The sequence below is a fragment of the Dipteris shenzhenensis genome, chromosome 33 (assembly GCF_047967505.1).
Source record: "Dipteris shenzhenensis isolate YYH24624 ecotype China chromosome 33, Dip_SZ_1.0, whole genome shotgun sequence".
NCBI classification, from domain to species: domain Eukaryota; kingdom Viridiplantae; phylum Streptophyta; class Polypodiopsida; order Gleicheniales; family Dipteridaceae; genus Dipteris; species Dipteris shenzhenensis.
In genome coordinates, this window is record NC_141628.1 from 18,223,965 (window position 1) to 18,251,723 (window position 27,759).

The 27,759-nt window shown below is 39.3% G+C and overlaps 1 protein-coding gene across 1 annotated transcript; it reads right to left on the bottom strand.

Moving 5' to 3' along the window:
• Positions 1-20,321: 20,321 nt before the first annotated feature.
• LOC147879781 (pentatricopeptide repeat-containing protein At3g16610-like) lies at positions 20,322-25,566 on the bottom strand. Its single transcript, XM_087372120.1, has 4 exons — positions 25,483-25,566; positions 24,353-24,420; positions 24,112-24,249; positions 20,322-24,072 (listed from the first exon to the last, which is right to left on the bottom strand). The coding sequence occupies exon 4, from the start codon at positions 24,007-24,009 to the stop codon at positions 20,719-20,721; it is 3,291 nt and encodes a 1,096-aa protein (XP_087228246.1). The 5' UTR covers positions 24,010-24,072; positions 24,112-24,249; positions 24,353-24,420; positions 25,483-25,566; the 3' UTR covers positions 20,322-20,718.
• Positions 25,567-27,759: the final 2,193 nt, after the last annotated feature.

Below are 27,759 nucleotides of genomic sequence, written 5' to 3' on the forward strand. Positions count from 1 at the left end.
TAATTTTTCTTGATTCCTCCTAAGTTTTTTTCAATTTCTTTCTTAAAGCTCTCTCTCTCTCTCTCTCTCTCTCTCTCTCTCTCTCTCTCTCTCTCTCCCGCATCTTTAACTAATTTTCTCCTATTTTCTTCCCTATTTTTTCCTCTTCCTTCCCCATAATTTTCCCTAATTTCACTTGATTTCCCCCCAATTATTTTTATTAATTTTTAAAAATAATTTTTTTCCTTTTTTTAAAATTCTCTCTAGGTCCCTTTTTTTACACCTTTAATGTTTACATCAAGCTGTTTAAGTCTGTGTTCAAGCCACTATTTTATTGTGAACTAGATAACAAGGGAGGGGTGTTTATGACACCTGTCTTCCCAATTAAATTTAAGCTAGTTCTTACCATGTTGTCTTGTTGGATGGTGGCAGGTATGCAGACTCTCCTCTTCAATAAAAGAGATGCTTATCAGGACTTCACCAAGCTCCAAAATTTTTTGCAAAAATGTCTTTTGCAAAAACATTATTGTCACTAGCTCTTATATACTTTTTATGCAATTTCGTGGGTGCTTTATCTACATACTCAAACTCTTCCTTAATTCTATAATGTTCTCTTTCTATTTTTTACCCTGACTCTTTTGTCTTTTCACTTTGCAAAAGGGGTTGTTGTCTTGTCTTCCACACACACATACACACAAATTGTTGCCATCATTCACATAAAATTAATGATAATGATGTGGAAAGATAGATAATGTGATCCACAATAAAATGACAATTAATTAGTGTCACTCAATGATCCATACTAGTGCCATCGAGTCAATATGTGACATGAAATAGCAACATTTTCAATGTCTTCATGGCAAAGATAATTAAAAATATGGAATAACTTTAATGTTTCATCATTTATGCAACAGTGGCACATAGTGACAATGACATTGAAAAAACAGCAAATATGATCCACAATAAAGTGACAAGTATTGTTGTAGTATTTGTTGCTATTTGTTTTATTTTCAAGGTTTTGGTATAGCTAGATGTTTCTATAATCATTAACCATTCCTGGTGTTGCATTATTTGAACTATATCCTAATAAATAAGGGTAAAGTGGTTGGTGAATTTGGGGATCCTTGGTGCTGTACAAGGTAAGATGGAGGTAAGTTTTTGTGGCTATGGATAGACTGTTCCTCAGTTAGAGTCCAAGTGGGAGCATAAGAGCTTGATGAGCTTGGGAATACGGTTGCCTAGGATAACCAGTGTGTCATGTATAGGGATAAGGGTCATTACTGGTGGGTGATTTGAGTGTATTGCCACTTTTGATCTCTACTTTGTCCTTGTTAAAAATAGACTATGTAAATTGGGCAATGATGCAAGTAGACCCTCATGTTTCTAGATTCAATTTTAGCAAGGTTGAGTTGTATACTTGGTTGTTGTGGTGGTGGTTTTCTTTTTGGTCAAGCATGCCAGAGGGTTGTCTCTATGGGGTTTTCTTTTGTGATGCCATGGATCATATCAAGCTAAGAGTATCAGAGGTTGGTGAATTTCCCAAGTGTTGGCAAGGTTTGTAATTGATAATTGCAATGGGAGGGTTGATGACCTAATGAGAGGGTCAGGTTGTTCACTTGCTTGGTATTGTTGTGGGTTACACAACACATGAGGGTCCTAGTTCCACCTTTAAGGGGCTACCATGGTTGTGCTCTCATTGGTAAGCTTGCTCACTCGGTTCTATTTTTGTGATTGAAATCTCTCTCTCTCTCTCTCTCTCTCTCTCTCTCTCTCTCTCTCATATTAACTCTACAACAAAATGTTGTCTCATTGATAGCTGTGTGCACTACATCATCCACATTTTGATATTTGCACAAGGTATGTGGCAACCCTTGTTGTTTGTATCAAGCGATTTACAAAAGAATAATGTATCAAGGGCCATGTACCAATGTTACATTAGCCATAATCGTGGAATCCCATGGCTAATTATGGTGACGTAGGGAACCAGAGGGATCCACACTCCTTGCATTAATGGGGCCCTAAAAGGATGGGGTCTAGTGATAATCCTAGGTTTGGGCAATGGAGTGCAATGTGAAGGCCAAAAGAGGGCATAGAGGTACTAGCTACCATTATGGACACATGGCACTCAAATAGGTCTCAAGTGGTAAGCACTACTTTAGGAGATAATTCTAGAGGGACCTCATGTAAGGAGGTTTAAGAAGGAGAACCTCATGTGAGAGCACAAGTTCAAGCTCATGAAGAAAAATATGTGGCTTGGTAGTAATGAAGCTATGAGCCCTCTCATTTTGCATATGTCACATTGGAATCAAAGGCAGGACCTTCATTTGCCAAAGCTTGTGCATAATTGGCCCACTAACAGGTCATTAACCTTCTCATGATCTATTTTTTCATGGTTACTACTAAGTTTCTTGAGTGCGCATAAATTTTCACTATGTTGTATGAGTCATCGTTGACCCAGCCACCATTGATTTGTTCACGACTCATGCTTCTATTTGTACTCTATATCAACATTCTATTAATACAAATTGTCTCAACTATAGTTCTCACCGATTTTAATAAATTCTACCTGCATTAGCTTGTATTGATTGAATTATAAAGATAAGGCCCAAATTTCATACTCTAGGGTTTGGATGCAAAAAGCTTTGTGCCAGAGTCGTTCAATTACTGAGATGCAATTGGTGATTCTATTGCAAGTTATTGTCTATTGAAGCAAATCATTAAAGAAAGTCTAAAGCGATGACTTAGAAATGAGTTGTCTCATGCTAAATCTCCTTGGATTTAGTGATGCAACCTTCAGCACCAGTGATGTCAAAGGAGATGCTCACTAGTAGGATTTCTTGTAGCACTCTTAAACAACAAGCTTATAAGTCTTGGCTTTCATCTACCTATAGGAAAGCAACAAGAAACAAATCTCGAAAACATGACCTATCAATATATAGAGACAACGTCAAGGAACTAGCCATATCATCCAAAATTTAAAAGTTCATTTAAAAAAATATCCACGCAAGCATTTCTTTTCACCCTCTCTTTCCCTTTTTCCAAGATTTAGGTCCCTAACTTTTTCAACTCATTACCATTGCCAACTTCAAAGAAAAAGACTTGAAAGAAAAATTTACAAGATCTAGTTTTGATTGATTGAAGTTGAAGAGCAAGATCAAAGAATCAAATTGTGCACAAGAAAAGAGCAATTTGACTTTGAATGTAAATTCCAAGACCTCAAATGGGTACAAGAAATTGGAAATCACATTATTTTATCTTTGATAAGAACTTTTATTTTACATTTTTTGGAAATTTCTCATTTTATAGTAATGAGTCTAGAAAGAGATACAATACTATTGAGAGTGAGGAAAGGGTGATGAAAACAAGTCCATTTTTGGATAGGATACACACAAGGAGTTCATGGACTACAACGATTCTGCAATTCCTTACTTGGAATTCATGAAATTAAAAAAAGTGAATGCTAAATATAGAAACTCATTGGAGTATATGCTATAATCAAATCCATCTATAAGTTATCCAATTCTTGATCACAGTAACTATTGTAAGATCAGCAACACCTTCATGTCAATTTGTGGTGTCTATATCTTGCCTTAGAGAAAGGACTTATAGCCACCAATTTATAATGGGGAAGAAAATTTCAAAAATAAGGATGCTGTAAACATGTTCTTGCAAAAAGGGTAGGACTCCTATTGACTCAAGAATAGCCCACCTAAAAATAAAGTCATGGAAGCCAGTATTTCCCTTGGAAATAAAGAGTATAAATGGTGGATGAGCCCTAGAGAAACCAATAAGATTCTGAAGCCTTGTAATGAGCTTGAACAAATTTTTTAAGAGACCGTTTACTTGAAATTGAATTAAAATGGCATGGGAAGCTTGCGGTAATTGTAATATGGTTTGAAATACTTTAGACCAATGCATAATCAATTATAGGGATGCAATCCTTAAATTAAATGGGCTCAATGAGTTTGAAAGGCAAACATAATATTGAGGTGAGAAGAAATCAATTATAGGGATGCAATCCTTAAATTAGAGGGGGTTGACGAGTTTGAAAGACAAATATAAGATTGAGGTGAGAAGAAATTCTCCCAAAACCTTTAAAGATGCCATCAGATATACTCAAATATATGATGGTACACCAAGGAAACCTAGAGTTGGAACTTCCAAACAAACTGGCTTTGTACTAAGATTCAATAAATTTCCCAATTTAAAAAGGTGGTTTCTCAAGCATAGCCCAAGAATGTTCAAACACAAAGATATCCTTTGCTAAAGAGAGGATTATGAGAAGGCCAAGCAATAAAATATTTGCTTTAATGTTTAGGAAAAGATCATTCAACTTGGAACTTCCTTAGAAATAAAGGCAAGAGCTAAATCCCCAAATAGAACTCCATAAAAACAAGTACACATGATGCCAGTACTACTATTGAATGGTGTTAAAATCTACATCAAAGTAGAGGTTTATCATGAGGCAAAGGGCAGCGATAACAAATTTTGGGACACTATCTACATGCCTTGTATTTCCATGGGAACGAGCATTTTTTGACCAAAATCTTTCGAGCGTCCGAGCGAAGGAAAAAAAAGCTTCCAACTATGTAAAAATATGGCAAAAATAGATTGGAACAAAACATAGTTTCACTTAGAAATATGCAAAGTATTATAGCAATGCATATTTTATACTCAAATCTTTGGGAATGGTTAGTAACATAATGGGATGGCTTTTGAAGAAACCCACATGTAGAGTAGACTCCTTTATGAAAATTCCCTTATGATCCTTCTTACAACTTTTACTTAATAGGGGGTGACATCGAAAACCCCTCTCTCAACCTAGCTTCATGAAAGGAATTTTCCAAAGAAACCTCATTGAAGCAAGCTATCAAGGTAGTTTTGCCCCAGTGAAACCCCTTTGAAGTAGGTCTTCCAAGGTAGTTTCGCTGGCGAAACTACCATGGACAACACTTTTAAAAGTAGCATAACTTTCACATCCGATGTCCAATTATAGTCATTCAACCACTCAAATTGATCAAAAAACCCCATTTGAGCACATCTATGAGATTATATCTTGGAAAATCGTGTATATATAGTATGTTTTATGAGAGTGATATATAAGCCCAAATTAATACTTATTTATAGTAATTTAAACTTCTTTAGAAACATATCCATAAACATCTTGTTATTTATGCTACTAAAAACACTAGAAAGCTCTTGTCATATTGATATAAATGTGTTTAATAAGTAATTATATATGTATAATATTATTACACTGAGAGTGATTATGAGGCATATTTCTTAAAGGAATTATTTTTCAACACTTTTTTAAGGTAATAGCAGGGGTACAAATGATGTCTATGAATAAGATAATTTATGTTATGTAAAAATGAATGATTGACTATTCTATATATTTTTATGATAAAGGGATCTAGTTCTAGTGAAAATAAAAGTGTTAAAACCGTGTTTATTAAAGAAATACAATTTTTTAAATCTCTTGAAAAACACGCTCGGATAAACTTGCTCATAGGCTTTTGCTCGTAAAATTGAGGCATCCTCCAGGACAAATGATGCATCTCAACCAAACATGTGTCGTTCTTCATAAAAAATGGTTATATAATCTTGGGCATAGCTTGTAATGGAGTAATTTAAATAACTCCATATTTTTAAAAAAATGGTAGAGTCTTACAAATCTAGGGGGAATATGATGTACCTTATTCTTTGCTTAATTATTTAATTCTATACCATAAAAAATGCGAGGTATATATATATGAACTTACTTTCTTTGATGATTTTATTTCTTTTGCATTTGAAAGAAGTAGACTTTTACTTGATGTTATTGAAAATCATAAAGCTTCTTTTAATTATTTAATGGTTTAATTTAAATATGTGTTTTCATTTGATTTGCCTAATGGTTTACCGATGCCACTGATCATGTAGATAGCTTTTCTAACATTTTCTATTAAGAATCCTTTCACAGTTAATGGTATGAGCTTTTATGTAGCCCCTAGATCACTCTGCCCAAAGTGAGTATGCAGTATTTTATGATCATGCATAATTCAACAGAGATTATACTTCTACTGCAGCATACCTTGGACATTGCTCGTAGTCCTTTTGGGTTGATGACACCCTTGTTTGTCACAACCTATTGGATCACATCTCCATCGCTACATCGACCAGCTTCACATCCGGATGCCTCTTCTATAGAGCAGTTGCATAGTCCATGATGACACATGACATGTTCAGCCTTGACATGCTCATCACACATCCGTACACACAGTTCTCGATGTAGTCATCTTTCGATCGACTAGTCTTTAATCCAAGTGGACTTTAGTTTCTGCATATTTTCTTCCTCTTCCTTTTGACCTCTCTTCTGGGTTTTATTCCCAAAGGTGAAGGATGACCCATAACTTAAGAGGGGGAAATCTATCTTATGTATAGGATTGTAAGTTGAACTCATTGTACATGCTTCCGTTGTGTAGTCACTGTGTTCACACACGCACATACTACTCTGATTCTTTTTCAGTTTTGGATGCTATCACATTTACCCAACGAATTCCATAAAAAGGTCTTGTACATGCACCCTCTACTTACCCAGTGCAATTTAAGAGGGGGTGTTGAGGATGGTGTGAATTACACCATGACTTTGGGGCATTAGGGGCAAACCCTAACCCTAACCCTAAGGGTTCACATGTATAGCTTCATGTTCATGTCCAATACAACATAGTATTCAACTACCTATATTGTGTGTAGACCTCTCTCTCTCTCTCCCTCTCTCACTTATGCTATCAATAACTACTATCTATAAGAATGTGCCACACACTCTACATAATTATTCAAATCCTCATGCTCATGACAAAAGAGAATACAATCATTAGGACAAGCATGGATAGTGCTATAATCCATCCTAACACTTGTCAACATATTTTTTTCTTCATCCCTTGATGTATTTGGGTCATGAAACATGTTTTGGAGCAACCTATTACAACTCATATATGCAAGAAGCACTAAGGACCTGATATTAATCATGTTAAAATAAGATCCAAACATCAATTTATATAAATTAACTAACCTTAATAAAGTTGAGACACTGGTTTTTGACCAACCATATGTTGCTTGCAAATTTAGGATTGAAAGGCAAGCCTAAAGTACTAATTTCTTGCCTATTTGATTGCAAGTTATTCTTAGTTTGATACCATTGTTGTTGCACATATTTCCTTAGCAATATGCATTGGCTCAATGTGTAAGGAGCCTCACTAGCTTGTGAATCTTCCTTTTTAAAAGGTCACACTTGGTAATCCACCAATCCCTGTAGGCCCTTCCCATGCTTGGTCCTTCCATGTTTACTTTATGGATGGCAAAGTAAATAAGCCTCATTGCATCCATTATCCTCTTCAAAAGTTTTTGTTGTTATAAAGAGTTTTGAGCTTATTAAATTCCATGAGAAAGGATGTGGAATGATCTTATCTATCCACACCTCTACCTCTTTCACTAATAACATTTTGCAACTTGAGAAACACTCTAACATGGCATAGTTTGTTCCAAAATGTGCCTCTAATCTTCACAAACTATAGTGGCTTGGATGCATCTTGATGGTTCTAAATATATCCAATAATCAACAGTGGCGAACCATCGTTGGACCCTCATTGATGGCTATTTTGAAGAATTATCTCTTTGTTTTTTAATACCAATCCTTGAGTATAAGGTCAAGACAATAATAGGAGCATGGACAAACTTACATAGTGGGATATCTTGCATTTAATAATTTATTGGATTTTCAAAAATTCTTTGCATTATTTACAATGACTTGGATGACATTGTTTGGCCCGAACTCGTCAGCATTGGGATGGACACTTTTACTTGTAACATACATGAACAACCTAAAGAAAGTCCTACACAATCTTATTTTGTTCATGTATGTACGCACACACACACGATTTATGAAATCCATATTGCATGTAAATGATATAATGATTAATGTATTGATTAGTCTTACTTTTAACAAAAGTATATGTAGCTAAATATGCCACATGCATTGTCTATTTTATCGGGCATCATCATATGTAGTATAGTAATAAATTATCCTACATTCAATATCAATACACACATCTATCTGGTGTTCAAGGTTGTAAGCACTAATAAAGAAGTCAAGTCTCCTCTTTTCTTGTCCTACCATGCATCAAACATAGAATCAGTACAAATATCTTTTTGATTAAATAAAAATTGTTTCTAGAGACCCAGATGAACTAGAGAGCATGGGCCCTGATTAGAAGCCAAGGCTCATGCCTTATTTTGCAAGCATCTCCTAGCAATATAGCTTTCCAATTTATAGGCTCACCACACTCTATCTTAATGAACTTCCACACTTTTCTAGCATGAGGGCAAGCAACAAAAAGATGGAAGACATCCTCCACAAAGTTTAAGCATCTCATACATTTGGCATCACCTTTACTAATGCTGAGTCCTCTAGAATTAGACCAAATAGCCTTGTAAAGAATTAACCAAGCAAGACAGGACATTTTCTCAGGCACATTGCTATTCCAAATTCTGTGAAATCTGAGGTACCATTTGGATCTGTCATCATTCAGTTTCCACCTGCTGATGTTAAGAATTCTAAAAAGATCCTCCATGTCTGTAGTGGTAGTTGGAATAGGTAATAAAGAGGAGCACCCTACCCAGCTAAACTCTTTGTGCATGCATAGTGCTGAGCCTCCCTTCCAAATCACATCACTTGTCCATAATTCCAGTCTTCCCATGATCAATCTCTGATGTTGATTGGTTAAGGAGAACTCCCTGCCAAGATTTCCATCTGAAAAGCTCCCTATTCCAAAGCTGACCCGAAGTTTGAAGACCTTTCTTGAATAAGCTAGTTGCAACTGTAAACTGCTCATCTAACAGAGTGTCAGATCTGAATATTGATGACACCCAAATAGAATCAATGGCTATAAATGTGCCTTTGCTAGAGAAAAGGTGGTAGGCTTTTATTTCTTCAAAAGCCCCCCAAATAGACTTCCATACCGGACTCCCCTTGGATTTATTGGGTTTAGGGTTAAAAAGAGCAGAGATAAAAGGATAATTTTTCCACTTTGGGGCCCTGCAAGGTCTAATATACCTCATTGTTCTCAACAGCAGCTGTGCCCAATCCTCCTCCAAAGTGCAGCTTTGATAATCTAGGCGGCAGAAAGCTTTTTAGCAGCAACAGAGGAAATATCTATTACCCCTAGTCCCGCTTCTTCCTTGGGTTTGATATAGTAGTCCCATCTTACCTTGGATATTTTGTTGGTACCTCCCCATAAAAAGGATCTGCATAATCTGATGAATCTGTCTAAACTTGTTTAGATGGACACCAACAAGAGAGATAAAAAATAACAATGGGATAGAGGCAATGGTTAAGGACCATTTTCCTACTAGCCAGGTTGGCTTGAAAGCTTCTCCATTTGTCTAGCTTCTTCTGAAACCTAACCATTACTCAGTCCCACCTCTATTTCATTGTGACCTCAAAACCCATTGGAATTCCCAAAAGTCTAAAAACTGTCCCTTTTTTAATCTTAAGGCATCCTAACTGTTGGAGAACTCCTTGTTCCTTGCCACCACTGAGAGTATCATACCCTGTTTTGGAGTGGTTGATAGAAGATCCTAAGGCTTAACAAAAAACTTCAAGGTAGTCCATTACACATCTAACATCTTGATCAATGTTTCTAGTAGTCAAAGTGGTGTCATCAACAAACTATTGACATATAAATTGTGTACCATTATCTAGCTCTATGCCTTTCAGACATCCCTCTTGTATTTGACTTCTAAGAAGCCAACCTAGAGTCTGCAGCTATAGCAAAAAGAAGAGGAGCTAGAGGACAGCCTTATCTGATTGATCTCTTAAGTGAAAAGGGGTCACTCATCATACCATTGACATTGACCTTAGCTGTAGCAATAGTGAGTAGGAGCTTAACACTTGAAACAAAAGAGGGAACCATTCCCATGTCTTGAAAAGATTGAATTATAAGGTAGTTGTATATGTGGATGTAAGTGTGTATGTAAGGGTGCCTCCATGGTCGTGCTTCCCAGTCATACGCTAGGCATCAAGAGCCAAGCTCTAAGAAGTCTTAGCAAATCATCCTCATGCCTAGATGTCAAGGCACTCAGCTGGAGGTGCGGAACCCTCCCTAACTCTCTTCTAGGTGCTTGGAGCCGGAACTCATGCCATGGTGGGGGGTGTCTGTTAACCGGGCTTGCCACTACTAACAGCCAATATTTCGGGCGTAAGGGGAGGCTCGTAATGTGAGCAATTCACCTGGGCCTCATCCATATCTAGCAGGGTGGCTCGGGTCCTCATTGGCTCTTGTTCCATCCCCCATCCTCTCTCCTTGTCAGGGACCTTCTTCCCAGGACGTTAGACCCGCCATTTGCAGCGTATCCACTGCTGCTCATATCTCCATTGGCGCTTCGCTCCAAGTGTCTTACAGTCAATGTGTAAGCTACTCCCAAGGCATCCAAAGCTTCGTCAAGTATCGTGTTTTGAAGCTTGTAGTGTATCCTGATTCCTTCTCTTACAGGGTTTCGAGCACTGAACTCGTCTCTTCTCTTCGATTTTGGTGCCAACGTGTATCTATGTATGCGCATTCCCTCCTTCTTAATGGTTGGTGCTAGTACCATCATTAATTCACTGCTTGTTCGCCCCCCAACGGTACCCTCAAGGCCTGTTAGTGCTGTGGACCACTACGCATGTGGTACTCCCTACGTGTCACCCATTCCTTTTCGGGTTGTTCCACAACCCTGGTGTGGTAGAGTTTGTGGTATCTTATGACTAATGACATGTCCACTATATGTACTTCAAATGCCCTTGTCTTAGCTCATCGTCTCCCTTAAGGTTATATCTGTTATAAGGGTAGACATAGGCCCTAGGGGGTATATAGACTAGAGTTTCGTATTCACTAACCCTTTCCTAGGGGTTAATGGCCCCTATGCACCTCTAATATTTCCACACACAAAACAATTAGTCCATCTTCTTCATTTCTACGTCTAAGGTTCACATTTATTTATCAATGAAAACATATTTATCCTCCATTCCCTTGGTCCAAGCAGGAGGGTCTTTGCACCACCGTGGGTATAAAGAGTATCTATTCCTCCTGTGCAAATAGGTTGGGGGATAACTCTACCCCTCCTGTAACTGTATTAATATTATTATCGTACTCCCCCTTTCCTTGTGTTAGTTCTTATAATATAATGCCCTACAGCTTGGCATTCTTATCACTCCCATTGTCGGGAGGTACTTTTCTAAACCCCTCATCATCATCATCATCATCATCCTATCAAGGGAAGGGGAAGGGTGTGTATGTGTGTGTGGAAGATTTTACAACACCCCTTAGCATAGTGAAAAGACAAAAGAGTGAAGCTAGACAATGAAATAGGACAAATTAACGAAAAAGTTTGTACAAGTCGGTGAATCCCTGTTTGTAAAGGAAACTAGCAGTGGGCCCTTTTTTAAACATGTCTTTGTGAAAACTGTATATAATTTGAGCTTGGATTAGTCTTAGCAAGCATCATTTTTATTGAAGAGGGGAATCTGCTTACCTGCCACCATCCAACAAGAAAAATGATAAGAACCATGTTTTAACTTAGTTGGGAAGATAGGTGTCATAAACACCCCTCCCTTGTTATCGGGCTCACAATAAAAATAGAAGCTATGCAATAGACTTGACCAGCTAGATGTGTGCTAGAAAAATGAAAGAGAATACATTAAGTTGAAATTAGTATGGGGGTTTTTTCCAAGGATTTGGGGAAAAACAAGAGTAATAAAAAGAAAAAATTAGATAAGTGTGAGAAAGACTTGTAATGAGAGAGGAAGGGTTTTTTTGGAAGAGAGGTTGATCATTTACAAGTAAATCATGGAATAACAGAAGAGTTTAACATAATTATGAGGGCATGGGGGAATTAAAATGGGATTTTTGAAACATATAGAGAGATAAGAAAGGAAAAGTAACCCTAAAAGAAGGTTATGAAAGAGAATTTAGTGTATGAAGAGAACGGGGAGAGTATTTAAAATATTAGTGGGAAAATTTTGGGGGAAAAAAGGAGAGAGAGAGAGAGAGAGAGAGAGAGAGAGAGAGAGAGAGAGAGAGAAGAAACAAGGAAAAGAGGGGGTTTTTTCAACTAGTTTATATTGGGAAAAGAATCACGTAGAATGAAGATTTACAAGGGGGGAGAAGGGTTTCTACTTGGCCATTGCATGTTCACTTTGTATTGTGCAATCAATTCCCTTGGCATACGTATAGTTTTATTTGTCTCTCATTCCCTGCTTATCTCTTGACATTCAAAAGTTTATCACAAAGATTATGGAATGTCTATGGCATACCAAGCATGATCATAACCGCCTTCTTCAATACACTTGTGTTTGTTTGCCCACGATGCATGGAGGTTTAACATTCTCAACATTCACATTCAAATGTTGGCTCGTAAGGCCACTCTTTTGCTCTCCTTTCTAGACCAACGTCAACCATGGGATATTATGTTTTCTTGTTTGGTTGTCTTTCTTTGCATGTATACCTTTGGTCATTGGATTTCCTCGGTTTCTAACGTTATTTTTGGGAACATGCATCATCATATTTCTGGTTGCCCCTTTCCCTCTCGCTTGATACATGATTGGGAGTAGCTTTTGGCTCATTGCCTTGGTCATGTCGCCCTCCAAATCTAGAAAATTCCCTCCATTTGTATAGCATTCAGGGTGTTTGATCCCTCGATGGCTTGTCTTCAACCTTAAAAGGCATATTTTGTGCATCGTTTGGGTGTTTCTACAATGCAGGACGTGGTAGATGATCGAGGCTACACAACATTCTTTTCGTCAGTCCAAGAGATAGTACTATTTTGGTTTGCATCACAAATCTATTTGGCACACTCTGATGACAATGTTGCAGCCTTTTCAACCTATTCTCCACCTTTTTACCACTCTTCCTTTGTTGGATTGGAAGTTTGTTCTAGGAGAATGCAAATGTGTGCAATGCATGCATTATTTTTAATGCCAATTGGCCCTCTAATGGGGAAGAGCGCCCTCATGAGAGTACTTATTTCGACCTACATGCAAGGTGGGAGAGAGAAGGAAGATGAATGCAATGTGGTAGAGAGACTACTACGTGAGATTCACAATGAAGGGTGATACCCTTTCATTAATGTCCCTTTAGATCACTCAAGTTCCATCTTCCCATTTACACCTACCCTTATCCTACGACCCATGCACCTACCATTCAATGCACTCTAATGCACCCTTCCCTTTCCTATTGCTCCTAGGACTTAGACACGTGTGTGCACGTCTTTATTATTACTAATCATTGGCCAATGTTACATAGTTTGGTGATACTATTTACACCGCTTGATCAATAATAAATACAAACATATATTCGCACCATCAAATTGGTGCCTAACAATAATAAGGTTCTAATGACTATTAATTGACTAAATAGTCATTTCTCTTATCATGACACTCCCTCTTGCTTCAATGAGCAGAAGTCCTCTTCCGGATTATTGCTTGTCTCTTCCTCTTACATGCACTTTCTCTTGTCACTTCTGCAAATGCATCGCCTCTTTATAATCTACGAGTGTCCGTGGAAAATCTGTAAAGAAATCTTCTTCCATCCATTGTACATCACTAGTAGCTGGCTGGTTTTTAAACTTCAGTAAATACATATATCTCTTCTTTCCACGAGTACTCCTCTCTTTATGGTTCACAATCTATTCCGGAGTAAGAACTTCAGTCCCATCTTCAAGTTCAGGTTCTTCTTGATGCTGAGTATCCAAAAATGCAGAAGTATCACCATGGTATCCCTTACTCACATGAAAGATATATTTCATATGCCAGTGGGCTAGTAATTTCAGCTCATATGCTCTCAATCCTTGTTCTAGATATAAAGCTACTAAAATATGAAATGGACCGATGCTAACTTGACATGTTTTGTACTTCCTCTCACTGACTTGATTCTTCTTTTATTAATCTTCAGTAAAACTCAATCATACTCCTTGTAATAAAATTCTTTTCTTTTCTTATTGACTACCTTGGATTGTTGAACCTAGGCCTTCTTAATATGTTCTTTTACCTTCTCAATAAACTGTGACATATCCTCAATAAACTGGTCAGTAGAGCAGCAATGAAAATTAGCTCCTCCAAGTGTGTTATTCGAGTGGGTAAACATTGCCCATACATAATTTCAAATGGGGCTTTCTTGGTGGAAGTATGTACAGTGTTATTATAAGCAAACTCTAACATGAGTAAGAATTTTGGCCACCTTCTCGGTTGGTCATGGACATAAGCTCGAAAAAAAGTAATTCTGGTTTGATTGGCATTCTCACTTTGTCCATCTCCTTGAGGATGGAAGGCTTTAGTAAATTTCAGTTTGGTTCCGAGATTCTCTAATAGGGCTATCTAAAAGTTTCTAATGAAATGGCCATCATTATCGGATACAATAGATTTTGGTAACCCATATAACCTAAATATTTTCCTAACGAATAACCTTTCTGTTTCAGGAGCAGACAACTCTTTTTTACAGGGAATAAAATGAGCCTATTTACTCAGCCTATCTAAAATCGTGAAAATCTGCTCAAACTGACCAACCTTGGGGAAACTTGACACAAAATCCATTGTAATGTGCTCTGACCTTTCAAAGGGAATGGGAAAAGGCTACAAAAGAGCAGCAGTCTTGTATCAGATTTAATGTGCTGACATACGTGACATTGTTGAACAAAGGCTGAAACTTCTTTGTGAAGTTTAGGTCAATGGAAGTACCTCTCAATATTATCAATAATCCCTCTAATGCCTTTATGTCCAAAATATGGACTCGCATGTAACTCACTCACGACTAGATACTAAAATGTTATGGGTACACATATAGCACGTCCCAACAATAGGTGTACATCCACGATGGAATAGGCCTCTAAATCCCCGACCTCATTACGTTGAATCTTCCCATAAATTTCAGCGAAGTCCTCATCCAAAGAATAAGCTTCAGCCATCACTCCTAATGATTTCTCCTTAATCACAAAAATGCGATTAACTTGGGGCCGCCTACTCAAAGCATCAGCCACTAAATTCTCCTTTCCTAGATTATATTCAATTTGGTTGCCCAAAGGATTGAATATATTCAGCCCATTTGATTTGCCTTGAAGAAACAATGGTTGAGAAACCAAGTGCTTGATGCTTTGATGCTCAGTCTTACTCTTGAAAGTAGAACCATATAGATAATGCTTCAATAACTTCAAAGCATGAATGATTCGGCTATTTCAGCCAGCTTAGTGAGGACCTTAAGCGTGGTTGGGTTGAACGTTTCAACCTCGTATCTTACTTTTGGGCTTAAGGCTACTAAATACTTATTTCTCCTATCTTCCTCAATCTTTTCGGGTAACTCTAGAGACAGTTTCCAAAACCTGGCTATACAATCTGCATTACTCTCATTATCAAACTGCCCTAACCTCTCCCAAAGAAAGGTTAGGTTCTCCTCATGCCTTGGTGGCATGAAAGTGGCTTTCAGTTGCTCCACAAACTTAGCCCATCCATGAATAGGATCTTTTCATGTTTGTGACAAAGACCACCACATTAGAGCATCCTTTTGCAGATGCAATGTGGTAAGAGCAAGCTTCTATTGTTCAGTCTTGTCTTGATGGGCAAAGTATAGCTCAAAATGGTGAATCCAATTGAGGACTTTGTCAGCCTCCCTTGCCCCATTATATTTGGGAAGCTCGATTCTCTCTCACGGTTGGAATTTGGATCCCTTAGAAGGGGTACTCAACTCTTCATCCCCAAAGTTTCAAGTCCTCTTAGTCCCTAACCTTGTCATAATGGACTGTTCAATCATATGGCTAAGCTAGAAAATCAGCTTATCAACAGGAGTCTCATCTCTTCCTCTTGCACTTGGATTATAATCCATGTGTGCTGGGTTTCGAGTTGAAGGCATAAACTCATCACCTTGTTCTTGGATGGTCTCATTTCTTCTTTCATTACAAAAGGAGAACTCCCTATCAAGAGGTTGTTGAAGGAGAGACTGTTGTAAATCTATTTCACACATTCGTTCCGCTGTGCACGAGTGCTTCCATCATCGCATTCACCACAATTTCATGTGCTGCTCACTTCTTCCCGATTGACAACGGCCTCTTTCTGTCCCTGCACTGCTCCCTCGTTCTCTTCTCGTCCCGGTCATGGGCTGTCACCGCTCTGATACCAAATGTGAACAACAGACTTCTCGAGAATGCAAATGTGTGCAATGCATGCAGAATTTGAATGCCAATTGGCTATCCAATGGGGAAGATGTTGAGAGATATGGTGCCATAAGCACATGTAGAGCAAAGGTATGAGCAAAGGTATGAGCAAAGGATAAGCTACCACATGGCATAGAGGAGATATCCCACATGTGAGCAAGCAAATGGATCTAAGTACCCTCACCTATAAAAGGGAGGTTCATTTGAAGGAATATAAATCAAGCACTTTTGCACTATCTCAAGATTCTCTTTATGAGTCCAAGCTAATCTATCTTGGAACCTAATTGACTTGAGATACATGTCATGAGCACTCTCTTCATCATGTCTCCACATAGGTTCCATCCACCTTAGAGTGCTCCATAGATCCTGAGGCACGCGTGTTTTGTCATGGTATCAGAGCTTAGGTCTAGTCTCCTAGATTAGTTGTAGGTTGCCTTAGGAGCATGTGTTTTGTCATAGGTTAGTTTTAGTTTTAGATTGAGTGAATTTCGTCCATGAGAATTTGAGATATTTCCGTTCTTGTGAGAGCTAAATCAATCTTTTAGATTGTGTGGAAGAGAGAGACACATTCATGATCATGCCTCTTGAGTGATTGTTCAGATTTGAGAGCATTCTTTGAGAGATTTTTGCTGAGAGGAAGAAGAGATTTCCGTTCATGCCTCAGAGATTTGGTGAGAGTCTGATTCACAAAGAATCCCTACGCGTCTTCTTGTGTGTGAGAGAGAAAGAGTTTCTACAACTCTATCTATAGCCAGCCAAGGCAACGCTTCTTCTACCTTGACTCTAAGGAAGCAGATTGTAGCAAAGGCAACTCTACAAGCAACTAAAGCGACCTAGCAGGCTATCTACATTGCCTAGAGCAGCCAGCCTTCAAGATAAAGCACCAGCGACTTCTACAAGGCTCCCGCGACTTCTACAGCCATAACAGCGCCAACGCCATCCGACTGACCTTGCAAGCCTCAAGCCACAAACCTCCAGCATAGGATGCAGATAATCAGCTCGTCTCGGTAGTAGCCAACAACACAGCACATCAACAATAGCAAGCGGCTTCTCCTCCATCTCCTGCGACTCCTCCACCCAAACGATTCTAGACTGTCTCCAAACGATTCTAGACTGCAGCAGACTCTCAACGGAAAGTTATCTCTAGGCTTCAGCAAATGACTCTCGGCCCAGCAGAACTATACAACCATCGACGCTCCAGCGCATAGAGCTATAACCGAAGGACGAGTGGTGCAAATTGGCGTCAACAGAAGAGCTGCAGCTCGTCTCGCGAAAGAGTCTCATGAGCTGTGAGAGGAGCTGAATGCTCCATAGAGTGACTACCTCCTTAGCGGAGCTCAAACGCAAAATTTTTGAAGCTTGATCTCCAACTAACAACTTCATCGACAGGCGCGGCTTCAACTCCACGCCGCATCGACCGTCGTCTCTAAGGCCTCAGATTCCATCCACAAAGTCTCTAAAGTCTCAGAAAATGCCATGTGGAGGGATAAGACGTTACTATGGTAAGATTTAACTCTACCTTGGTCGATTGTTAAATAAACCCAAGTCTGGTCAACTCAATCCACTTTACCATGGTTGAGGCTTAAGGATAGGTAAGAATGACACATGGCACAGTGCCACCTAAGCACACAGCCCCTGCCAAGCACAGTCCTGCAAGCAGCATGTGAATAGCCCAGCCACATCATCAAAGGCCTTCTTCTTGATCAAAACTTCGACAAGCCATAACTTCCAATCCAGGAAGAATTTGGACACGCTCCAAAAAGGAAAAGTGATCGTCTTGTCGAGCTCTACGCGCCTGTCATGGCAGAACCATTGTATGCAATTAGACACTGCCAATATTGAAAGAATTCAATTGGTAAGACCTTTGCAACCATTGAAAAAGCAAAGCATGAATGCAAACATCGATGTAAAAAGCAAGCCAAAAGCACAAGTGCATGAGATGACCATAGCAGGAAGGATGGCATCCACACAAAAAGCATTAAGGCACATGGAAGAACAAAGCATCATGCAGGTAGCTACACCAAGCAAAGCAGCAAACGAGGCATCATCAAGCCATGAGCCAAAAGGTGACATCAATGGAATGTATTGAGAAAGAAAAACCCTTGCCAACCTTGCCTATGTTTTGTAATCAAGCCTGACCACCTGAGAGTAGCTATGAAAGCACCCAGGGGAGGTATTGACATGTAAAAGCCACACTTGACCACCTTAAGTAGCATGCATGCACTAAGGGGAGGTGATGGATTTATAACTCACATCTGACCACCTTGCAGTAGCCAAAGGATTATGGCACCAAGGGGAGGTGTTGAGAGATATGGTGCCATAAGCACATGTAGAGCAAAGGTATGAGCAAAGGTATGAGCAAAGGATAAGCTACCACATGGCATAGAGGAGATATCCCACATGTGAGCAAGCAAATGGATGTAAGTACCCTCACCTATAAAAGGGAGGTTCATTTGAAGGAATATAAATCAAGCACTTTTGCACTATCTCAAGATTCTCTTTATGAGTCCAAGCTAATCTATCTTGGAACCTAATTGACTTGAGATACATGTCATGAGCACTCTCTTCATCATGTCTCCACATAGGTTCCATCCACCTTAGAGTGCTCCATAGATCCTGAGGCACGCGTGTTTTGTCAGAAGAGCGCCCTTGTGAGAGTACTTGTTTCTATTTCCACCTATATGCAAGGTGGGAGAGAGAAGGCGGATGAATGCAATGCAATAGAGAGAATGCTACGTGAGATTCACAATAAAGGGTGATACCCTGAGATCACTCAAATTCCATCTTCCCATTTACACCTACCCTTATCCTATGACCCATGCACCTACCATTCAATGCACTCTAATGCATCCTTCCCTTTCCTATTGCCCCTAGGACCTAGGCACATGTGTGCACATCTTTATTACTAATCAATGGCCATGTTACATAGTTTGGCAATACTATTTACACCGCTTGATCGATCATAAATACAAACATATAGCCGCACCATCAAATTGGCACCTAACAATAATAAGGTTCTAATGACTATTAATTAACTAAATAATCATTTCTCTTGTCATGACATCGTCAATGTTTTCCATTTCTTTCGTTAATCCTTGCATCAATCTCTTCAAGATGTGCATTCTCTTGGAGAACTTCCTTTGCCCCAGTTTAAAGTATTCTATTAGTGTTTCTAGTTTATGATGAGTAGTAGTTATATACCTAGATGAATCCAGGAACATTCCCAAACTCATCCTCTAAAAACACAACATAGTGCACTTTCAATCTCATGATAGTCACAAGGTTGAAAACCATAAACTCCATCATGCATAGCAGATACTAGCTACTATGACATCCCTACTGATGTCATCAGCGCCCAACAGTGGGTGTAGACCATAGTATTAAAAAAAAAAAAGCTCTCACACATACAAAATCACACACCCACACATACTTGAGCATCCATTTATACAAAGTCTTCGTACTGAGTTTCTGTCGGCACTCCGGAGGTGAAGGGCAGACTCAGCCATGACGAAGGCTAGCACTAAAGGAGAAGGCTAATCAAAAGGTAGTCTAAAATCTCTTCATTCAAGCTACAACTGTTTGTGAAGTCTATAAACGTTTTCATTTTAGTCTCTCTCGAACGAGCATCTAAATTTAAATCTAGCTGATAGGGCAATGCACCATTTAAGATAGAAAGAATTATCACAACACCAGCAGGCCGCAACTTGGACCAAAACTTCACAAGGTGAAATTTACATGTCCGCTAATACGGCAGAAGCATATACCTAGATGAATCCAAGAACATTCCCAAACTCATCCTCTAAAAACACAACATAGTGCAATTTCAATCTCATGATAGTCACTCACAAGGTTGAAAACCATAAACTCCATCATGCATAGTAGAGACTAGCTACTATGACATCCCCACTGACGTCATCAGCGCCCAACAGTGGGTGTAGACCATAGTATAAAAAGTGTGTAGTAGTTGTTCCACTTTGGGACAGCTATGAATGTACATTCTTAAGTGACATGGTTTTATAATACAAGAAAAAGTATGTGTGTGTGTGTGTGTGTGTGCGCGCGCGCGTGTGTGTGAAAGAGAGAGAGAGAGACTATGGCCATTTCTATAAAATTTTACAAGAGCTTGTGTTAAGAGTTTGCATTGCAATTCTTTGATGTACTGATAGCTGTGGCATAAGCCAAAAGCAATTGTAAATCCCTCGGTAGGGTCCAAAGAGCATCTCCTGATTTGCTGGAGTGCTACATCAATAGATGATACCTACTCTCTCCTTGTACATATAAGCTTTCACAAGCAATTGTAAATTCTCAGATATCCAAAGAGCATGTCCTTAATTGATGGAGTGCTACATCAGGACACGATACATAATCTACTCTCTCTTTGTGCATGTAAGCTTTTCAAAATTTTCATAGAGATGATTAGTTTCTATCTCTCACAATAAAACCATGCACCTGGCCCGCAGTCTCATTACAGGTCCCCCCTGCCTTCTTCCAAGCACTTCCAGAATTCAAACCCTCCATTTTGTTTTAGGCTTCATACATCCCAGCAATAGCATAGGTGTTTGACATGAGCACATATCCAGGAGCAAACCTATGGTTTATTCCAACCACCTGATCAAAGGATTTCCTTCCAAGATTCACATTACCATAAGTTCTGCAGTTACTTAGCAATGATGTCCACCCTACAATATTGTGTGAAAACGGTATAACTTTCAGTAAAGCTTCTGCCTCATCCAGATGTCCCGCACAACCCAACAGGTGAGCCATAGAATTATAGTGCTGGATTGCCGGTGTTAACCCGTATTCTTGCCTCATTGATCTCAAGTGGTTACAGCCTTCATATACTTCACCTATATGACCACATGCAGATAGAAGACAAACATATGTCACATTATCTGGTTTCAAGCCGTGTCGCTGCATAGCCTCGAAATATTGCAGGGCCAAGTTATAGTTACCATGCAGAACATATCCTCCGATCATTGCATTCCATGTTACCACATCTTGTTTCTGTGCTTTCTGAAATACTCTTAGAGCATCCTCCAGACTTCCACATTTAGCATACATATTGACAAGGGTGTTATCCACAAGAAAATCCGATTCAGCCCTATTTGCAGCAATATAGCCATGTATTTGCTTGCCCTCATTGAAAACGGCAAGACTGGAACATGCTTTCAGGATGCTGACAAATGTGCTGCTATCTGGTTTCCACCCATTTCGTTGCATTTCCTCATACATTCTGAGAGCCTCCTGATTACATCCATGCTGTGCATATCCCGAAATCATTGCATTCCAGGTCACATTGTTTGGCTCCATTCCTTCCCGATGCATATTCTGGATAACTTTGCAAGCCCTCTGAAAATGACCACACTCAGCATGTGCTGTAATCAATGCATTCCAGGTCATGACATCTCGATGTGGCAATCTGTCAAAAACTCTCTGTGCATCCTTAAGGGATCCACATTTGGCATACATGTCAATGAGGCTATTACCAACACATGTTTCGTACTCCACACCCTGTTGAATAATGTGGATGTGGACTAATTTGCCCTGATTTAGGGCAGCTGCATTTGTACATGCTTTCAAGATGTTCATATATGTGAGATTGTCTGGTTTTGTGCCATCCTCTTGCATTCTCTGGAAAATATTGAAAGCCTCTACAGTATGCCCTTGCTGGGCATATCCTCCAATCATTGCACTCCATGTCACCACATCTCTTTTTGGTAACTTGTCAAAAACTTGGCGTGCAATGTTTAGGCTCAAACATTTGCCATACATGTCAATAAGAGCACAACCAACAAATACGTCAGACTCAAGCCCTGTGTGAATAATAAGGCCATGAATCAACTTGCCCTGTACTAAGTTTTCTGTGCTTGCAAACATCTTCAGGAGGCTAACAAACGTGACACAGTCAGGTTTTACACCATCCTGTAGCATTTGCTGGAAAAGTCGGAGAGCTTCCCTACCGCAATTATGTTGAGCATATCCTGAAATGATTGCATTCCATGAGACCATATCTCGGTTTTGCAGCTTGCTGAATACTCTGAATGAATCCTCAAGGCTCCCACATTTTGCATAAAGGTCAATAAGGGTGTTATTAATGAAGAAATCTGCATCAAAACCACTTTCTATGATCTCAATATGAATTAACTTGCCAATACTCAGGGCTGCCATACTCAAGCAGGCTTTCAATGCACTGACAAAGGTAGATGTATCTGGCTTTCCGCCGCGCTCCTGAAATTGTTGGTAAAGATGAAGGGCCTCTTTGTTATGCCCATGCTGGACATGGCCCATGATCATTGCATTCCACATGAGAGAACCCTTTGGAAATTGATTGAACAATCTGTGTGCATCCTGAAGGCTACCACATTTGGCATACATATGAACAAGGGAGCTCGTAACATCCACATCCCACTCAAAGCCACTCTCCACAATATGACAATGAACCAGCTTACCCTGATCCAGCATAGTTAAAAAGTGACAAGCTTTCAAAATGCTCACAAATGTGACCGTGTTTGGCTTCATGCCTTCTTGTTGCATCTCTTGAAAACATTGTATAGCCTCAAGGCAATGCCCATGCTGGGCATATCCCGCAATCATAGCATTCCATGTCACATTGTTTGGCTCCAAACCTCCTTCTTGCATTTGTTGGAAAAGCTGACGAGCCTCTTGACAGTGCCCATGCTGGGCGTAGCCTGAAATCATGGCACTCCAAGTCACCATATCTCGCTTTGACAATCTATCAAACACAGTTTGAGCATCCTCAAGGCTACCACATTTCACATACATATCAATGAGAGAACTACCGACATATAGATTTGATTCAAAGCCAATTTCATGGATCAGGGTATGAATCATCTTTCCCATATTTAAAATTGCTGGGCTGGAACATGCTTTCAAAATGTTAACAAATATGGTGGCATCATCCAGTTTCTTCCCCACCAGCTGCATGTGTTGAAAAATTTGAAATGCCCCTTCATAACTCCCATGCTGAGCATATGCTGCAATTATTGCATTCCATGTCACATTATTTGGTGCAATGCCCTCAAGATGCATTTTCTGAAAAAGCATGAGAGCTTCTTGAGCATGCCCATGCTGAGCATAACCCGTAATCATTGCATTCCATGTCACAACCTCATTCTTTGGGAATTTGTCGAACACTTCACGTGCACATAGTAGGTTTCCACATTTGGCATACATGTCAATAAGGGTGTTGCCAACAAAGGTATTCAACTCAGAGCCACTCTCAACAACATGGGAATATATCAGTCTTCCCTGTGCTAGGGCTGCTACAGAGGCACATGCTTTGAGGGCAGCAACATAAGTGTACCCATCAGGTTTCACATTTTCATACTGCATTTTCCAATACAGTTTGATGGCCTCATAACCATGTCCATGGTCAGCATGTGCTGAAATTAACGCACTCCATGTAAATATATTTGGTTCAGAAAGCTTGCCAAAAACTAGGCTTGCTTCCAATAAACTCTTGTTCAAAACAAACATGCGGACAAGAAAGCTCCCCAAAAGGGCATTTGATTCCAATCCACTCCTAATAACAAAAGAATGAACTTCCCTGCCTGCTGCAAGGTCTTGCTTATCAATGCACCCCTGCAGAACACATTGTAAGATGTTGCTGGGAACTTGAACTCCCTGTTGAAACACAAGATTCACAGAGTAAAGTGCATCATCAAGCTGCTGATTCTTGCATAAGTCCTTAATAGAAGTGGAAAATGCAGACAAATCAGAGGAACTATCCTTCCCTGCTACCCTAAGTGATTTCTTCAAGAATTGTACAATATCACCCTGAAGCTGAGCCACCATAATTAGGGTGTGAAGCCTGTGTCACAGCTACATTGATAGGCTGTCATTTAAGACAACTGCAACCTTGGCATGAGGAACCTTGTCATCTAAGACAACTGCAACCTTGGCATGAGGAACACTGGCTACAGGTCTCACAAAGAAGGTCTTATTGGCCTCTGTTCAAAGAAGATGTAACCAACTAAGGATCCATAAGTGCTTCTTTGTTGCATTAAGCACCAAGACTGCAAACTTCTGAGCCCTCTGCAATCCCCATATTGCTCACTTCAGAATCAATCAGCTGCAATGCTGTCTGTGCTAGATGATAATGACGAAATTTAAAGTTACCATTAAAACGAATACTCACATGCAGATTGGAGGATGAGAAGCTCACATAAGGAACCCTTGCAGGCATTGCTGTCAGAGCTCTCGTACCTTGAACAAGACCAAAAAAACATATAACCGAACAATAATTAACTTAAAAAATGATAAAAATTGACAACCTTGGAAACAGGCAAGTGTCTGAGCAAAACCTTTCCCAAGCGATGAGTCATTTATTGTTTCTCAATTTGTTTATGTTTATTTGCTGTTTGGTATCACCGCCTCCCTCTTGTATTCTCTCCTGTGTATACTTGATCATTTTACATTTCAGTTTTGAAACTTACATATTGAATAATAAGTGTCACATGTACGATTTAAACATACATGCACGGTTCCCCCTTGAATGAAGGGAACTCCACACGGATAAAAGTGCACAGTAAACAGGATAGAGAGGCCAAGTTGCATGCACAGACACATGCATACAATTGGCGTAACCACATCAGAAGCTTGGACGATCTTGTGTAATCTATTCGAGACAGATTGTACAGCATGGATTGTGACTCTCCAAAATCAAACTCTATGCTGACAATGGATGAGGGTGAACCTGTCCACACTCGATGAAGGTCAAGGGTATACGAGATCAGCTAACCATGGTCAAAAGGTGAATATTCATCAATGGCCATGTTCATGGTCAGTAAGCTGCCAAGGAGCTACAACTAGTTGGTGATAACCGTAACAACTGGAGAGATATACCACATTCGAGGAGGTTGGGCCCTCATTGCTCCAAAAGGAGGCTTGGCAAAAACCATATGACGGAGCAGGCAATGACAAGCGATCACCACTTCTACCAAAGGGAAGGTAATGGAAAGGGCAAGCCCATACAGGGTAAGCTGAATCCTTCTGGAGACAGGATAATTCTGATAGTGAGTAAGGAAACGATGAAGAAATGCTATTACTCTGATCACAATGGACAGATGGTTTACACACCTTCATAAGACTAACACATATACCATCTTACCAACTAAGATGGTGCATGACTGTAAGAGGAAAAAGGGGAATCAAAAAACGATAGAGGACTTCAAACTAATATAGTGAACGAAGGGTTGTTCTGATTGTGGTTATGCACAGTAGCCTGGAGATTGGATTTATTGCCCATGGGTGTGACATTGTTCATACCTCGTCTCTTGTCCATGGCTCCTATGCTGCTACGAGCTTGCAAGCTGCAAACAAATATGGCAGCATCTTGAGAGAGCCTCTCTAATTGCATCTGTCTTGAGACAAAACAATGGCTATTTGGCCTCCATCATCATTCATCTATGGTGGCCTGCAACATCTTTCATCTGTGGTGGCCACAGCTGGCTCACCAAGCCCCCCACAAAACCTCATTACAAAAAGTATAAGTTATTAACACTACTAATGTTCATATAAAACTCCCATACATATTGTCATACACTTTTACAATTTATTGCTTAAAAGAATTTCACATATTTTGCACATCACAAAATTCAAAAGAGTTATCAAACTATTCTATAACTTCCATGTACATTACTTGAATCTAAAAAACAATGCTCATGAAATACATAAATGCACATAGAGAATGAAATACAAAACCTACAGTTTCGTGATCATCAAGTTCATTGTCGTGATGATCGTTGCGCTGCTGACAATTCAAGAGGTGATGATTCATCCTCCTCAACACTACTAACAAGAACATTAATTGTCCTTCCATTTTGCAATCTTTGAGTTTAGAGGATGAAAATCCAACAAGCTGTATCACATAGGATGGAACCTTCTCAAAGAGCATGTCTAATGTCTTCTTCCTTTGTTGCCCATCATTTGTAAGTTGCAAATCATGAACACGTATGTCTAATCATTTGGTGTACCTTCTTGTCCTTTTCCTCTTTGGACATATGACTAATTTGCAATCATATCAATGGATTAGTATGAGTAGTTCTAAACCATTGCACAACAATGGGAATCATTTGCCCTTGCATAGACTTTTGAATTTTTGCCACTTTTGCAATCTAGAATGAATATTCCAGAGGCTCCTCTTGAGCAAGAGTTACAATCATGGATGCAACCTTCAACTCTTGTATGGAACCTTCCCACATTTCAATGAGTTTTTCTCATCTTTCATGAGATCGTCATGCACCAAAGTACATCTCTTGTGGAGGTACGTTGATTAAAGCTTTTGTCTCAAGCGGCAGACTCTAAGGTTATACATCCTGTCTTGAAGGAGGCTAAGATGTTGACCATGAAAAATCGTTACATAAAGTAGTAGTGTTACTCTTAAACCAATCAAGGATGAAGGATTGATAAATTAAAGAAAGTATTTCACCACACTCCACTGTCTCCACTTCTTGTTACGAAAACTGAAATCAAACATGCTCACAAATTTAAGATTTACCAAAAACCATAGAATCCAAGAACTAGGAAACAAGTGGGAGAGAGAAAAGAAAGAGAGAGTGACACTGCATGGGGTCCAATCTACCCGCCCTAGATGGTGGCTCTTGCTTCCCATCTAGAGTATTTATAATTGTAATTCCAAAAAGCAAAGAGCCAATAATAGTACATCCAAAAGCATCCCTTGTCCATAATTAGAGGGATTGCTCAACATAGCTCCACGGGCTTAAAATATCACAAGGCTTAATATGCCCTCATCCAAAATTTATAAAATAAATTAGCCCACGGCTTAAAATTCATAACTTTATAATATGGCCCATGGCCTTTGACAACCATTAGATACTCCGATCAATCCAAATCACCTTCACCATCTCCGTTCCTCGTTATCCAACTCATCATCTGTACTCAAGCAACCAATTATGTTAGTTGTTACAATCAATTGATGAATCATCACACCAACTAATCCTAACACAATTGTACGCTTGATATACAAACATCAAAATACACACCTTGCGACCAATTGCAATAACACCAGTAACACTAGCGACATTAGTATTAACATGGAATCACCCACAATACTAACCATCTAGCCTGGCAAAACACAGGTAGTTAGGCGTCCCTAACTAAACCCCACAAAACATCCACTAGGACCCCCGTTGCGTCCGGTGCGCTCTTATGGAATACTTTGCCATAGTCACACTTGACTAAAATAAAATAATTTCCATAGCAAGAAATATCAGAAATATAATTCCGTAACACTTCTAGAGTAGCCTTCTCAATCAAACATCTATTTTCATACATGCATCTTTCATAGTGAACATCCCTTCCTTGAGCTTGTGTCTACTTCACCTCACTATCAATCGCTAAAGTTTTTTGCACTAAATTATAAATTGTAAACCATCCATGGGCACCCAATATGGAGAAGAGGCCTATTTCTTACCATATAGATATATTCTTAAAATTCCTTTTTCTCATGATAAATTGATGTTGAAAGCTCAACTCATTCAATATCTTCATACAACATTCCTCACCTTATCCACCTTAAATAAG